Source organism: Rhizophagus irregularis, chromosome 7 (assembly GCF_026210795.1).
Source record: "Rhizophagus irregularis chromosome 7, complete sequence".
Classification (NCBI taxonomy): Eukaryota; Fungi; Glomeromycota; class Glomeromycetes; order Glomerales; family Glomeraceae; genus Rhizophagus; species Rhizophagus irregularis.
The window spans coordinates 2,199,160-2,216,509 of NC_089435.1; the positions used below are offsets into that span (position 1 = coordinate 2,199,160).

Here is a 17,350-nt window from a genome sequence, read left to right on the forward strand (position 1 = left end):
GAATTGTTATTTTCAGTATTTTATTGATATACAGGTCAGGAATATGAGATAAATTAATGTTATTACCGGACTCAGTAAAGATATACTCTTATTATTCGAGAGTCGCATATTTTCTAATGAATGTAATTCGTTATATTGATATGTAACGTGATAGGATACGACGTCATTTGATAAAGGAAAAGGAAAGTAAAATTCAAATGTAACGTTTTGAGATGCGAGATTTGCAGTATTAATGAAAGTATTTTGAATTCCCACGTTGTTAGTTGAAGTGTGCCGGTAGTCGCTGTCCATTGATAAATTATGTAGTTTGGAAAAAAAAAGTTGTTTTTGATCTTTTGCGAAAAGTCCCATCTAATACAGCGAAAGAATAAATAACAGATAAGTCTTTGACATAAAAGAGACGAAGAAATATCCCAAAAAGTTGGATGAAACAAAATTTAAATTTTTTGAAAAATGTAGGAGGTAAAAGATGAGTATTTATATATTACTTTTTCAAAGAATGAATGAAAATATAAAAAATATTACGGCAATAATTCTGAATTTATGTTAGCAATTCCTATTCGTGACCAGATCAGTTAGTTTCATTATTAATAAAATTTATGTGTGATATCTTAATTATCACAATTTACTTGAGTGTAAAGCCATGCATAAATTAAAATTTTTTGTAATTTTTTCACTAATTTGGACGCATCATATCGGCCAAATTTTTGGAATGCTAGCCATATGATAATATAATTTTTAATTCATTTTTTTTTTTTATAATCTAATAATTTTAGTGAGACGATAAACATACAATACCATTGGCTAATTTCAATTAAAAATTCACAAATTTGGTTGAAGGATCTCTGATACTCAAAGAATGATAATATCAATTTCTGGAATGGGCGAATATGTCTATATAAGTTTATATAATACTGAAATGCTCCGACATGAGAAATCAAAAAAAAAAAGGTGGTACGTTAATAATAATAAAGATATCTTATCCCTTAAAGCGTTTTGCAGCTAAATTTGGCTGCGATTTACCACTACTCATGTGCCGATCTAAACTGTAATACAATGAAATTCCATGGAATCCTCTGCGGAAATCCTAAAAATTCCGCGGAATTTAGAACAATAGCTATCATTTAAGGGATAGGTAGGGTATTATTTACATTGTAACACAATTGTCGATAACTGGTAAAGATGGGTAAATCTTACTTTTATCACATTGTCACGTGATGGAGGCGTGAAAAGGAAGTAGACCGTTATTCCGTTCGTGCCGTAGGAACGTTTACATTAAAATTTTCGTGGTAATTCATCTTGGAGCCCATTCCCAATTATTATTGCACTTTTGGAAGAAATATTCGATTATGATTATTTGAATATCATATTATTGATTATCACCCATAATAAATCCATCATGTTGGAAATTTTATCCTAATGGAAAGTTATGTAAAAGCATCTTATGGATTCGAATCATTATAACAGGACTAGACGAACTACTCTGGGAGTAGTCCTGTTATGCTAATCAAGTTCAAATGTTCAAATTTGTGTCAGCCCAATTAAAAATATGTATAAACACTCATAAATTTATTCGCTTAATCACATATGTGATCATAATAAATAGAAACAAATAAATAAAAATAAAAAAAAAATAAACTTTGAAAAGGTATAACTCTTACTTTTTTCAGAACATAACGATTATATAATTAATTTAACAACGAAGTTTAGGTCAGGCCAATAGGATTTTCTGTTTAACAAGAATTTTCATTGAAAAAAGAGGGGAGGGGAGGGGAGAGGGGGGATTTAAAAAAATTGGTAAATTTTTGCTTTTTTTGGTATCTATCTAAATTAAAATTTTTGAGGGGAGGATTTTGTTAAACAGAAAATCAAATTGGTCCGGCCTTAGTTTATAATAAAAAAAGAAGGGACATCACCGACTGCATAATATCCATAATCGAACAAAGCGAAAAATTTGAAGAAAAGAGAAAGGATCAAAAAATTTTATTTTTTCATTCTAGATTCCGGAATGAAATATATATTAATCGAGTATAGTCCTTAAGGAGAATTCTGTAATTCCTCATCTTGAACGTTATCGACGTTTACTGAGATTGAAGTTGTATCATAAGTATTGTTGTTCGAATATACTTGAGAAGTAGGTTGAATACAGTCATATAACTGTGGTTGAATGGTGTTTTGTTGATAAACAGGTTGTTGGACTAGTTGTTGAATTTGTTGCTGAATTAGAGAATGTATATTATTATGGAGTGGAAACTGATGATCGGGAATATGTGATAAACTAATGCTATTATTCAAGCGTCGCGCATTTTCTAATGGATGTAATTCGGTATATTGATATGTAACATGATAGATACGTGTATCAATTGATGAAGGAAAAGGAAAGTAAAATTCAAATGTAACGTTTTGAGGCGCAGGAGTCGCACTATTAATGAAAGCACCCACGTTGTTGATTGGATTATTCTGTTCATTGCTATCACCCATTGATAAGTTAGAATAATCTTGTGCAGTTTGATTATTTGAAGTCATTTTTATAAAGCGAAAAATATTATAGAGAACCCAAAAGTTGGACTGGTTCAAAAATTTTGGTGGGTATATATACACTGGAAATGTTACAATACTTGTTGAATGTCGATCCATGTTCAAAATAACTAAAATAAGGTCATCATTCTATAATAGGTTATTACTTACGCCATCAACTCATCCAACTTATCCAACTTATCCTATTCGGGCTATCTCCAACTCAGGTCTTTCTTTTTCTATTTTTCCCGGTTTTTCTGTAGAAAACAATCTAAGAAAATTTTTGGAATAATTTGATAACCATTGAAACTTCTGTAAATAAAATATCTGTTTATAATACTACATAAAATAGTTTCCTTTTTTATCATTAAACTTACGTTAAATTGGTAAAAATAAGATATCTGTGGAGAACAAGTAAAAGTGATTGTCGTACAAATGATTTGACAATCAACATGTGCATAACGATAAATAATATACAGTACATATCTGAGATAATCTCAGAAAAAATTATACAATTTTCTGACTCTTGATCCAAATCATCAAATAGATTCAATAGATTCGTGATTGTTTCGGACTTATTTCATGAAGCATTTCGTCGATAAAATTTTTTTGATTAGAAGAATTGTATGCATTTAAGATTTAAATTATTCTTTCTAGATTGCAGAATCCTAATAAATCAGATATTCTGGCAAAAGTTCTGTTGAAATTCATCCAAATTCTATGCAAGTTATCGAAAAAATACGTTTTTATTCTGATATCCCCAACTATATATATTTATTGCTTCTTTTACTTTTAGCAAATAATAAAATAATTGTATACCTACGGAATATGAAAAAATTAGAATAATGCTACCAAAAAAAAGCTGGTGATTTTTTTTTTTGAAGTTTTATTTTGTTACACGAATAATTATTTACCATCCTCAATTTTTCAAGAGATAGCAGATAGTTCATAAGACGGCAAAAAAAAAAAATTATAAAACATGGCAAAAAAAAAATTCTATATATCATCGAAATATTTTTATAATGATTTCATAAAAAACCTCTGGCTATTATTATATTATATTTCAGAAAAGTATTTATTATCCATAATAACCTTATTTTTTTTTTTAATAAATCAAGAAAACAATGAATACAAGCTTTTTATAATTTTTCGCATTAAATGTTTTGATTAAAAAATTCGAAAAAGTAGATTCTAAAAAGAACAATTAAATTAAAACGTTCTTTATAATACGATCGAAAAAAATAATAATAGAATTAATTTTTTATTTAATAAAAATTACATAATATAAAATTATAATTTTGCACGAACGGTTTGTGAGGATTTATCAAAATCAGCATAAAGTTGATCAATTATTTTTCGATAGAACTTGGTCATAGCTGGACGTTTTGTTTTAAATCTATAAAAAAAAAATTGAATTGGTTATTTTGATTTGATATTTAAGCGGGTATAAAAAATAATAAAATAAATTAAAAATTAAATTTTAATAAAATAATATTTACGTCGCAGTTATAATTCCATCTTCAGGTGTAAATGCTTTAGGTTCGACATAAATAGCCTTAAGACGTTCAAATCTTTTTTATATATATATAATTAAAAAAAAAAATAATTAATAATCAAAATTTAAAAAAAAATGTATACTAGTTTCTTTTCTTTAAAAAAAAAAACTTACCCGTTTAATCCATATTTTATTCCAACTTGATTCAGATTATCTAAAAGAGCATCACATACTTCTTTATTTTTTACAAGTTCTTCAAACTCATATGTTTCTCCTAAAAGATCGTTTGCCCATGGAACAAATAATTCGGGATTCGGAACTGCGATACCAACAAGATATGATTTCAATGGATCCCCATAAACAAACAATTGTGCTAACAATAGATTTCTTAAGTAAATTTGTTCAATCTAAAAAAAAAGAAAAAAAAATTAATTAAAATTAAATCTATAAATAATTTTTCCTAAAAAAATTATAAAATATTTACTTTTTCGGGAGCAATGAATTCTCCTTGAGATAATTTAAAAATGCTAGTTTTACGATCAATTATAACTACACAACCTCTAGCATCAATATAGCCAATATCACCAGAATGTAACCATCCTTCTTGATCAATCGTTTCTTTAGTTTTCTTTTCATCTTTAAAATATCCAACCATAACACCTTTACCTCTAACACATATTTCACCTCGTGGAAAAGGTTTATCTTCACTTGTATATCCCATTTCTGGAACATCAACAAGTTTCAATTCTGATCTAAAGAAAAATAAATTCATCAATTTATATTTATATATATTATTCTTTTTTAAAAAAAATCTACAAATCAAACATAACTTACGAACAAACTGGAGGTCCAACATGAGATGGTTGTGCATCTCCAAACATAGTTGCACAGCCTAATCCTGTAGTTTCAGTTTGACCATAACCTTCTTGAAAAGAAACAGAAAAAGCGACTCTAAGAAAATCCATCACATCTTTAGCGAGAGGTGCACCTCCAGTACTAAAATATTTAACTCTTCCGCCAAAGAAATCTCTAAATTTGTTTAAAAGAATTCTATCCCAAATTGGATGAGTTACAGATCCAGTTTTTTCAAAATTTTCTGTTTTATCTTTGATTGCCTTTCTCGACAATGCACCAATAATTCCAGTTGATTCAATAGTATGACTTTTTAATATAGCAGCAACCCTATTAAAAATTCTGGGAACACTCGGAAATACATTTGGTTTTAAAACTTTCATATCATCAAATATACCAAATATATCTCCTCTATAATATCCAACTGGACATCCCCAAAAAATCGAAAAAACTTCAACGTTTATACCAAATACATGAGCTAAAGGTAAATAAGAAATATATACATCTCCAGGTTTTATTGGTGTCGCTACTGAAATCGAGGCAAACACTGCTACCATATTTTTATGAGACACCATCACACCTTTTGGAGCTCCTGTTGTTCCTGATGTATACGGAATTACAAATAAATCATCTGGTGTTGGTGGATTATATTTCCTAGGATTTTCTTTTCCTAATGTTTCAACTTCGGAAAATTCATAAATTTTTATATTATATTCTGATGCCCATCCTTTTACACATTCAGCCGTATCTTCTAATGGATCAATTGAAATTATAACTCTAAGTTGTGGAATTTTAGACGCTAGTTTTAACATTGATGTGATATGGTTTGCTGTCATACAAACAATTTGAAGTTCAGCATGATTCGTACAATATTCTATTATGTCATGTCCAAGTGTATCAAAAAGTGGAACTGTAATTAAATTATAAGCTGCATTTGCTTGAATAATTAATTGAAATTCTGGCTTATTAATTGACCACACTCCAACTGTGTATCTATCCTTTTTTCCATTCTTTACAACAGTATCGTTAATATGAACTAATCCACTTCCAAAATTGGTGAATCTTTCAAGAACTTTTTCATATGTTTCCCAAACATAATCACCATAGTTTCCTGTTTTATCATCAAATGGACGATATCCGAGACATGGTTTTTTTGCATGTCTACTAACAGCTATTCGAAAACATAAAAAAAATCATTAATAAATTATACGACGCAGTAATTAATTTAATACGAGAATTAATTACCGTATTGAAAGCTATCAAATACAGTGCTAACTTCGGGACATGGCTTTTCAATTAAATTTTCTGGCATAAACGAGTTTCTGTAGACACCTATGAAAAAAAAAATTTCAGTTTAAAAAATTGGGAACGAATTAATTTTAATTAATTATTCAACGGTTACCTGTTTGTCCGGGTCTTTTTGAATCAGGAACGACGACAGTTTGTTTATTAAAATCAAAATTAGCGAACATTGACATATTAATTGATTTTTTTCGTTGTGTAAAAATCAAAAAGAAAATTTTTTTTTTTTAGGTTCGTTTATATATATATATTAAATTTTAAATAATTGTGTGACTTAATAATCAATTGAAAGGGTTGCCAATTTTGGAATTCTGTACATCGGAATACCAGTTTAATGAAAGAATTGACTATCACGACTATCACTGCGGTAAAACTCCTGATTAACTGATGACAGCTAAATTAAGTAGTACCAGGGGTAATTGCGTAAGACAATAGTGCAAGGGTATTTGATAGAGAACGTCACGAATTACCGTTTATTCTTTTAAAAAAAAAATTTTTTTTCATTGCCAATCTTGTATAAAATTGAATTAGATTATCAGCGGTAAGACGAATACCAGTGGTGTAGGATCGACCACCTGTGTGGTGTATGGTGATATTTAGCAGTGTGTAACAGTGTGTAAAATAAGGGGTGTGAACCATACACTGGTGATGATTAGCATTTCGGCCCACTCAAAATCACGTGTTTGGCCCGTCGCGTTATTTATCACGTCACATAGGAGACCATACACTACACATCTCCTTGACCCTACACCACTCATCTCCGTAGCACTCGATTATCAGTGCGTTATTTGCGTTATTGTGCGCTAATAAAAATTGTGTAAATCTCCGACCAATTAGCGAATCCACATTTTACACGTTGTTGCTTGTGTGATAATTATAGGATTTGTAATTTTTTTTTTCGGACTTCGGATAATCCGGATAAATAAATAAATATATAGGCAAAAAAATTAAAAAATCCCTTATAAATAAGTCATTCCGATAAAAAATAATAATATTAAAAATAATAATAAAATGGTTTATAAACTATTTTTCATCTTTATTAATATTATTATTCTGTCAACTCTTACTTATTCAGTACCATATGATACAGTCGAAAATATAGACTATGATATTATTAAAGGACAAGATAATGAATTCTTTTGTCCAAATAATTCAAATGTAATTTGTTGTCCTCTCTTAGCGCATCGGGTTGCTTCTGAAAATCATTCACGATGCGCAACAATTATTCTCGTTAATAAGAGTGGTTATAATTTGACTTTAGAAACAGTCAACCTTGAAGATGGTCGTTGGGTAACGATGGAAGATTATGGTCGTGTTATTGATGTAAATTGTGAACCACGCTCTATTCTAAATGGTGAATCTGAAGCTATATCTACTGTTACAAGTCATTTTCTTGGTGGAGTATTAGGGTTTGTTACTTTTATTATGGATGATGATATGTCAAGCAAATTTATTATCTCTTGGGATGTTCCAACGATCGGATTCCCTGGATATTATTTTAACTTCATGGATGAAACATCTAAACATAAGTTTGCCATTAATTCTCAAAATACCTTTGGAGATACAGTTTTTCGAATTGAAATTTATGAAAAAATTCCTTGGACTTGGCCAACTATACCGTTATATTTTCTCGTTCCGTTTCTTATGCTTTCTATCGCTATACCTTGCTGTTGCATTTCAATTATATTCGGAGAAACACAATATCCACGACAAGAACAACGACGATCATATGTTCCTCAAAGACAAGGACAACAATTTCATAATAATCTCGTTAATCAACAAAGACGACAACAAGGACGACAATCTTATAATTCCATCAATAAACAAGCTTATAATTTCTTCTAAAAATAGAATTATAGACAGACATTTTTAACATTATTTTCATTTTAATGGTATTTATTTCAGAATGATGTATATTACAGTATATAAAAAAAAAAAAATACAAAAATAATAATTATTATTATACTATCCTTCTCGAAAATTAATCGTAACAAAATGGTATTTAAGTGTAATAATATGAAAAAAATTTTAGCGTGATCCCCGTTTGTGTTCGGAAAGCGGACGGGAAATTTTGGATGAAATCAGTATTATTGTTGTTGCCAGTCCACGCGACAATCCTATTCGGATTATTATTTGGTAATGCTTGGTTGCCATTCCACCAAGTGGAGGCAGCATCTTTGAGATATGCTGGTGCTTAGCGTCGTCACTTCCAACTTGATTTAATTGTAGGTCAGGATTGAATCCATTCAAAATCTTCAAAATCATCATCATTTAAATCATTATAATAATGTTTAACTATTCCTTTCGCTTTATATTTTTCAATTAAATCAAAATATTGATCAACATCCACATATTGATTCATTTGAATTGTTCGTAATAACATAGGATGCATAGGAATTCTATTATTCCAATTATCAAAAAATAATTTTAAAGCTTCTAATTCAGGGGTTCTACTATAATAAAAAAAAAATTTAAATTTAAATAAACTTGCAGGGGAAGAAATAGATAAAATTTCAAATAATTTACTCCAATTAAACATATAAACATCAATAACTAAACCATTTAAAAATTTACAATTAATTAATAAATTTTCCAATTCTAAAATATTCCTATTAAGTAAAGATAATTTAAGATATCTAAGATTTTTACAATTTTGATAAATGGCTCTTATAAGACTTTTATTATCATCACCTACAATACTAATTTCTGTAATATGACCTTTAGTACTTTGAATTAAATTTGTTAAAATATTTGAAGGAACTCTTTGAACTTTTAAAATTTTTAAAACTGGTAAAGATAAATTTTCTAAATGATTCCAATTTGTATTATAATAAGAATTAGAAGAATAAATTTCTAAACTTAATAAATTTACAAGGTATGAAAGAATTTTTGTAATAGGTTTCCAATAAATTCTTAAATGTTGAATTGTATCAGTATGTTTAATTAAAGATTCTTCAAGAGTTTTAAAAAATGGTACGTTTCTTATACTTGAATTATATTTTATATAAATAAAACGAACATCGTTTAAACCTTTTTGAGATTCAATTAATTTTATAACCCCAGAATTATTATTATGTTGTTTAATATAAAATATAAATTTTTTAATTGTTTCAATTATTTTAGATAATCCTTCCAAAATATTTTGATCGGTATTATCATTACAATAAATAGATTCAAGATTTGAAAAACAATATTCAACCCCTGAAAAACGATGTAATTGATAATTAAAATTTTCTGGGATAGTAAGTGATATAAATTTCTTATTCTCATTAATAAATAATTTTAAAATTTCATTTCTTATAATTGATATTTTATAATCTTCAACATTTTTTATACAAGTTAACATTCTTTCCAATAATTGTAAATCTAAACATTTCAAAAAATCAATATAATTAAATAAAGGTTTTTTTTGATCTGTTTCTTTAAAAAGTTCAATTTCTCTATTCTTTAAAAAATCCTTTGATTCTTTTGATAAATGTTTAACTATTACATTAAATAATGTATTTAATGAATTAATGTTATCGGTTGAATTAGTATGATATTGTCCTAGAAATCTCCATAAAATAGATACTGTTTTTTCACACCAAGTTCTATTAACTAAAAGACATGAATAAAGAGTTTTTTTATCATATTGTAATTCTTCCAAAATTAAAATGAGAACGTCTTCGTAGAGTTTAGTCATTTTAGACAAAAAAAAAAAGTAAATAATGATAATCATAACTCTATATATACTGATGACGATATTTGTATGACGAACTGGTTACATTTTGTTACATTTCGCCGAAAGAATTTTCCTATCCAGATTAGGTTAAGCTCAAGATGTGATGAACCTATTAAAAAACATTTGATTCATAATAACGTTTATAACATACAGGTTTTATTCTAGTAGAAATTGGTAAGACTTTTGTTATTAACATTATTAACATTTTATAAATGATTGATAGGATAAACTTTATGAGTTTGTTTAAACTTTGTAACTTGTTTCACACATAAGAAAATCGTGATAATTCTAATATAATTAATGTTTTTCCGGGTATTTGTCATAAACACTGTATAATTGGATTGCTCACGTACCAAAGTACCAGCCATAATGTTTCCATTATCTTCCCCTTTGTTAGATTCTTTAAAATAAATTAGACGGTTTTTTTTTTGATAGGTTCTACGACTACCCGATTCCCACCTTCGGCTATTTTGGTATTTTTCGTCTTACCTGAATAATATTTTATCGCAAAAAACTTTGTAAATCTGTTACATGATCGTCCAAGATCTAAACAAGTTGAATTATTAATTCCGCACGGATCAACATAACAACAATGAATAATAGTAATATAGTATCCTATCGAATTTATCACTGTGCTACCATACAAATTACTAGACAAAAACCGAATTATTGAAAACTGTTATAATATAAATATTTGGATGGTGTATTTAATTCTGGAATACTTTAAATATTTCCATAATTTTTTATAAATATTTAGCGAAACGAACTATTAATATCTTGCTGTTTCGGTAAATTTTATTAATAGGGTTTGGTTTTTTTTGTCCAATTAACTCAATCCTAAAATGAAGCTAATAATAAAGTTGCATTATTTGCATTGTTCAATTATTTCATCATATCCATCATATCAGGTGATCAAACAAATCGTGTTGATCCTACTGAAATTACTTCATTTCTCGTAATTTTAACGCCTTTGATCATCATTGGCTTAAGAAAATTCTTTTATTCTTAAACATAAATGGGATGATTTGCAATCGAATTAAAATATTAAAAAATACGTCCAAACTTCGACCGCATTTTTTTTTAAAAAATTCTCTCACATCATTTTTCCCTTTTTTTTTTTAAATTGTCGTTAATTAAAATTATTTAGTTACATATTTTTTTTAAATAATGGCAAATTTATTACCAAGGGAATCATTGGAACAAATTCTTTATCATTTTAAAAGTGATAAAAAAACTCTTGTTTCTTGCGTTTTAGTGAATAGATTTTGGTGTTCAACAGCATCTTCAATATTATATCAACGTCCATTCAAATTTCTTAATAATCCTTCCCCTAAACTTATTCGTACTCTTATTTCTTGTTTATCACAAGATTCAAAAGATTTATTAATTAAATCTCACGTTAATCCCGAAATTTTTGATTTACCTAATTCAAAATTAAATTATCCTTCATTTATTCGATATTTGGATTATGAATTAATATATAATTCAATATTTGAATTATTTAAAGAAATTTATGAAAAACAACAAAATAATAATAATAATAAATTGAATAATAATAAATTGAATAATAATAACGATAATAATAATAATTATTATTATAGTTATAATTATGGTATAATTACAAAAAGATTATTCACTATTGAATTATTTAAATTAATTATTTCTTCGACCTCTGTTATAAAACATCTTATATTAGATATACAACATATACAAGACGTGATTAATGATGGATTTATTAATTTTGATAATGATATTAAATCTATATTAAATACTTTTAATTCAAAATTTTGTTTATCTCAAATAAAAAAAATTGAATATGGTGGTATTGATGATTTGGAAATTATGAATTTATTAAAAAATTATTGTAATCAAATTAAAAGTTTAGATATTAATTTTTGTAATAGGATGACAAAATCTGAGATAAAAACTATTACTACTACTAATACTAATACTAGTAATTATATTAATAAATATAATTATAATAATAATAAATCAAATAATAAGTTAAATAAGTCGAATAAATCGATCAAGTCGAATAATCAATTATCAAAAGATTTAATTAATTCTCAATTTGGATTAAAAAAAATCACTTTAAGAGGAAGATATGAAAATTTAGGAAAATTATTTTCATCTATTGAAACTCAAATTCAATCTTTAACATTTTTGGAATTATTTGAATGTTATTTAAATGATAGAATTATTATGGAAATTATATCAAAATTTTTTAATTTGGAAATTTTGAAATTTATTGAATGTTATAATACCACTTATGGTAATAAGATGATTCCTTTAAATTTTAAAAAATTAAAAAGATTTGAATTTAAAAGAAATAATTTGGGTAATACCGATCCTTTATTATCAATCTTTAAAAATTCAACTGAAAGTTTAAAAGAATTGGTTTTAAATCAAAATGTTAATAGAATTATTGATAGACATTCAAGACATCGTCCAAGAGTGAATTCAATGTTGGTAAAATCTATTGGTTTATATTGTCAAAATTTATTTTATTTGGAAATTTTTATTACTCAAAATATTATAATTCAATGGTATGATACTTTAAAATTATTAAATAATTTAAAAAAATTATTTATAAATATTATAAAAGATTTATCAAATAATGAAGAATTTTGGATTAATACCACTATTAATTTACCTCCTTCTTTATCAGCTTTAACTATTCTTATTAATTATGATAATTATAATAATATATTATGTTGGATTATGGAAAATTGTAATATTAATTTAGAAATATTACAATTATTGGGTAGGGGTCTAGTTGAGCCAAAAAGTATTGAACATATTATTAATTATTATTATAAGTTTGGTTCTTTAAAACAATTGGCTCTTAAAGAGTATAGCTATACTTTAAAAAGGGAAATTCTTTTATACGTTAAAGATTTATTTAAGGTTTCTTTTATTGGTCCTATTGGTATTTATGAAGAATGTCCAAAACATTCTTCTTTAAATATTCGTTAAGTAATACCAAACGCTAGGTAAAAATTATTTGTTATTTTTCCTATGATATAATTTGATTTTATTTTTATTCAATTTTATATGTTTTTATCATAAATAAAACAATTTGTAATTATTGTATCTATTAAAGAAATAAAATAAATAAATATTTTCTTAAAAACAAAAAGTTTTCGGCGAAACTTATTAGAAATTAAAAAATTATTTCTAAATATTTTTACTATAAATTTATATGCTTGCTCTTAGCCAGCTATAGATTAACCTATAACTGTTTCTCCTGAATACCACGTAGAGGTGGCAAGCTTTTATTCAGGATAAAAAATATTAAAATGATAACTACAGGCAATGCTTTATAAGCAAAACCTATATTATCATTTGGATTATTATCCATAAAAAGTCTCACTTGACTTTTTAACCATATAATAATATACGTCCCTATATAAATTTAACTTTAAAAACGTTAGTACGATTTATATACAACTTAAATACAACGGTTTTAATTTAATCCCAAAAAAAAAAGTTAGTCAAAGAAATTTTTTGATCCAGAAGTCTTTTGGTTTAAGTATGTAAGTGTTGAAGTGCAGAATCAAACCATAATTAAATACAATATTCTAAGAGAATATTGCATTTAATTAATGGACGTATCAAAGCAACTTACATTTCAATATAAAAAATCGTATATTCTAATCTCCAATCCAATAAAATGTTATCCCAGCATTATAATCTTCATATTCTATCCTCTAATCCAATTAGAATGTAAGTGTTGTCGTGCAAAATCAAACCATAACTAAATACAATATTCTAAGAAAATATTTGCATTTAATTAATGGACATATCAAAGCAACTTACATCTCAGCATTAAGAGTCTTCATATTCTATCTTCCGATAATCAAACGAGAATGTAAGTGTTGTAGTGCAGAATCAAACCATAACTAAATACAATATTCTAAGAAAATATTTGCATTTAATTAATGGACATATCAAAGCAACTTACATTCCAATATAAAAAATTGTATATTCTAATCGCACTTGATTTATCATTACTTTGCTTTTCATTTTACGCAACTGCTACCTCTTATTAATTAGGATAATCAGAATCGGTCGAGGCACTGTATATTAAGATTTGTATACAGTATTCTGTTCTATTTTATGTGCTTTATTTCAATCCAATAAAATGTTATCTCGGCATTAGAATCTTCATATTCTATCTTCCATTCCAATTAGAATGTAAGTGTTGTAGTGCAGAGTCAAACCATAATTAAATACAATATTCTATGAGAATATTTGCATTTAATTAATGGACATATCATAGCAACTTACATTCAAATATAAAAAGTATCATATATTCTCATCTCCAATCCAATAAAATGTTATCTCAGCATTAAGAATCTTCATATTCTATCTTCCAATCCAAACAGAATGTAAGTGTTGTAATGCAGAATCAAACCATAATTAAATACAATATTCTAAGAGAATATTTGCATTTAATTAATGGACATATCAAAGCAACTTACATTCCAATATAAAAAATCGTATATTCTAATCTCCAATCCAATAAAATGTTATTTCAGCATTAGAATCTTCATTGAATTCTATTCTCCGATCAATGAGAATGCAAGTGTTGTAGTGCAGAATCAAACCCTAATTAAATACAATATTCTGTGAGAATATTGCATTTAATAATGGACATATCAAAGCAACTTACATCCCAATATAAAAATTGTATATTCTAATCTCCAATCCAATAAAATGTTATCTCAGCATTAGAATCCTCGTATTCTATCTTCCAATCCAATTAGAATGTAAGTGTTGTAGTGCAGAATCAAACCATTATTAAATACAATATTCTAAGAGAACATTTGCATTTAATTAATGGACATATCAAAGCAACTTACATTCCAATATAAAAATCATTAATCTCTAATCTAATAAAATGTTAGCATTAAGAATCTTCGTATTCTATCTTCCAATCCAATTAGAATGTAAGTGTTGTAATGCAGAATCAAACCATTATTAAATACAATATTCTAAAAGAACATTTGCATTTAATTAATGGACATATCAAAGCAACTTACATTCCAATATAAAAAGTATCATATATTCTAATCTCCAATCCAATAAAAATTATCTCAGCATTAAGTATCTTCGTATTCTATCTTCCAATCCAATTAGAATGTAAGTGTTGTAATGCAGAATCAAACCATAATTAAATACAATATTCTAAAAGAACATTTGCATTTAATTAATGGACATATCAAAGCAACTTACATTCCAATATAAAAAATCGTATATCCTAATCTCCAATCCAATAAAATGTTATTCTATCCTCAAATCCAATGAGAATGTAAGTGTTGTAATGCAGAATCAAACCATAATTAAATACAATATTCTAAAAGAACATTTGCATTTAATTAATGGACATATCAAAGCAACTTACATTCCAATATAAAAAGTATCATATATTCTAATCTCCAATCCAATAAAAAATTATCTCAGCATTAAGAATCTTCGTATTCTATCTTCCAATCCAATTAGAATGTAAGTGTTGTAATGCAGAATCAAACCATAATTAAATACAATATTCTAAAAGAACATTTGCATTAATTAATGGACATATCAAAGCAACTTACATTCCAATATAAAAATCATCATATATTCTAATCTCCAATCTAATAAAATGTTAGCATTAAGAATCTTCGTATTCTATCTTCCAATCCAATTAGAATGTAAGTGTTGTAATGCAGAATCAAACCATAATTAAATACAATATTCTAAAAGAATATTTGCATTTAATTAATGGACATATCAAAGCAACTTACATTCCAATATAAAAAATCGTATATCCTAATCTCCAATCCAATAAAATGTTATTCTATCCTCAAATCCAACGAGAATGTAAGTGTTGTAGTGCAGAATCAAACCATAATTAAATACAATATTCTAAGAGAACATTTGCATTAATTAATGGACATATCAAAGCAACTTACATTCCAATATAAAAAATCGTATATCCTAATCTCCAGTCCAATAAAATGTTATTCTATCCTCAAATCCAACGAGAATGTAAGTGTTGTAGTGCAGAATCAAACCATAATTAAATACAATATTCTAAAAGAACATTTGCATTAATTAATGGACATATCAAAGCAACTTACATTCCAATATAAAAAATCGTATATCCTAATCTCCAATCCAATAAAATGTTATTCTATCCTCAAATCCAACGAGAATGTAAGTGTTGTAGTGCAGAATCAAACCATAATTAAATACAATATTCTAAAAGAACATTTGCATTAATTAATGGACATATCAAAGCAACTTACATTCCAATATAAAAATCATCATATATTCTAATCTCCAATCTAATAAAATGTTAGCATTAAGAATCTTCGTATTCTATCTTCCAATCCAATTAGAATGTAAGTGTTGTAATGCAGAATCAAACCATAATTAAATACAATATTCTAAGAGAATATTTGCATTTAATTAATGGACATATCAAAGCAACTTACATAGCCTTCGTATTCTATATTCCAATCCAATTAGAATGTAAGTGTTGTAGTGCAGAATCAAACCATTATTAAAATACAATATTCTGTGAGAATATTGCATTTAATAATGGACATATCAAAGCAACTTACATCTCAGCATTAGAGTCTTCGTATTCTACTCTCTAATCCAATGAGAATGTAAGTATTGTTGTGCAGAATCATTAAATAAAATATTCTAAGAGAATAAATATGTTATTTAATTAATGAGCAACTTACATCTGTAGCCTTTATTTTCTCTTTACCCATAAATCTGTATAATATACTAATTTGGTACGTTATAACGTTATAAAAATACGCGTTCTAACGGATTATTTTAAGAAATATTCATGAATACTACTTCATTTTAATATTACAGTAAGTTATCAAGATATACTTAGCTGTGATTAGTAGCCTTTATTTTCTCTTTACCCATAAATCTGTATATATACTAATTTGGTACGTTATAACGTTATAAAAATACGCGTTCTAACGAATTATTTTTAAGAAATATTCATGAATACTACTTCATTTTAATATTACAATAAGTTATCAAGATATACTTAGCTGTTATTAGTAGCCTTTATTTTCTCTTTACCCATAAATCTTTATATATACTAATTTGGTACGGTATAACGTTATAAAAAACGCGTTCTAACGGATTATTTTTAAGAATATTCATGAATACTACTTCATTTTAATATTACAATAAGTTATCAATATATACTTAGCTGTGATTTTTCCTTATAGAAACAAGTCGTGTTTGTTGATGTTTTCACATTTTTTCTTTACATTTTATTTGTTTAACTTTTTACTCTTTTACTGAAAAAAAAATAAAAATGGAGAAAAAGACGATATATATCTCTCTGTGGGAAAAAAAAGCGATTTTATGAGTCATACTATATACTTCAGCCAATAGATCAGTAAGTTTAATGTATAGTTTTTATTTATTCTCCGCGATGATGA

The 17,350-nt window shown here is 26.5% G+C and overlaps 5 protein-coding genes across 5 annotated transcripts; 2 read left to right on the forward strand and 3 right to left on the reverse strand.

The window, feature by feature from the left end:
- Positions 1-2,037: 2,037 nt before the first annotated feature.
- On the reverse strand, positions 2,038-2,526 carry OCT59_027279 (uncharacterized protein; the record flags this gene model as incomplete). The annotated part of the gene is made up of 1 exon (XM_025330125.2): positions 2,038-2,526. One exon carries the CDS (start codon positions 2,524-2,526, stop codon positions 2,038-2,040), a length of 489 nt encoding a protein of 162 aa, XP_025184109.1.
- Positions 2,527-3,755: 1,229 nt separating this feature from the next.
- Positions 3,756-6,342, reverse strand: OCT59_027280 (uncharacterized protein; the record flags this gene model as incomplete). The annotated part of the gene is made up of 7 exons (XM_025324847.2): positions 3,756-3,913; positions 4,017-4,088; positions 4,187-4,419; positions 4,497-4,764; positions 4,847-6,035; positions 6,110-6,196; positions 6,267-6,342. 7 exons carry the CDS (start codon positions 6,340-6,342, stop codon positions 3,808-3,810), a joined length of 2,031 nt encoding a protein of 676 aa, XP_025184108.1. The 3' UTR covers positions 3,756-3,807.
- A 792-nt stretch (positions 6,343-7,134) lies between these two features.
- Positions 7,135-8,130, forward strand: OCT59_027281 (uncharacterized protein). The gene has a single exon (XM_025314918.2). The coding sequence runs from the start codon at positions 7,178-7,180 to the stop codon at positions 8,009-8,011; it is 834 nt and encodes a 277-aa protein (XP_025184107.1). The 5' UTR covers positions 7,135-7,177; the 3' UTR covers positions 8,012-8,130.
- Positions 8,131-8,396: 266 nt separating this feature from the next.
- Positions 8,397-9,855, reverse strand: OCT59_027282 (uncharacterized protein; the record flags this gene model as incomplete). The annotated part of the gene is made up of 1 exon (XM_025324846.2): positions 8,397-9,855. Exon 1 carries the CDS (start codon positions 9,846-9,848, stop codon positions 8,397-8,399), a length of 1,452 nt encoding a protein of 483 aa, XP_025184106.1. The 5' UTR covers positions 9,849-9,855.
- Positions 9,856-11,054: 1,199 nt separating this feature from the next.
- OCT59_027283 (uncharacterized protein) lies at positions 11,055-12,863 on the forward strand (the record flags this gene model as incomplete). The annotated part of the gene is made up of 1 exon (XM_025324845.1): positions 11,055-12,863. The coding sequence occupies one exon, from the start codon at positions 11,055-11,057 to the stop codon at positions 12,861-12,863; it is 1,809 nt and encodes a 602-aa protein (XP_025184105.1).
- Between the last annotated feature and the right edge of the window lie 4,487 nt (positions 12,864-17,350).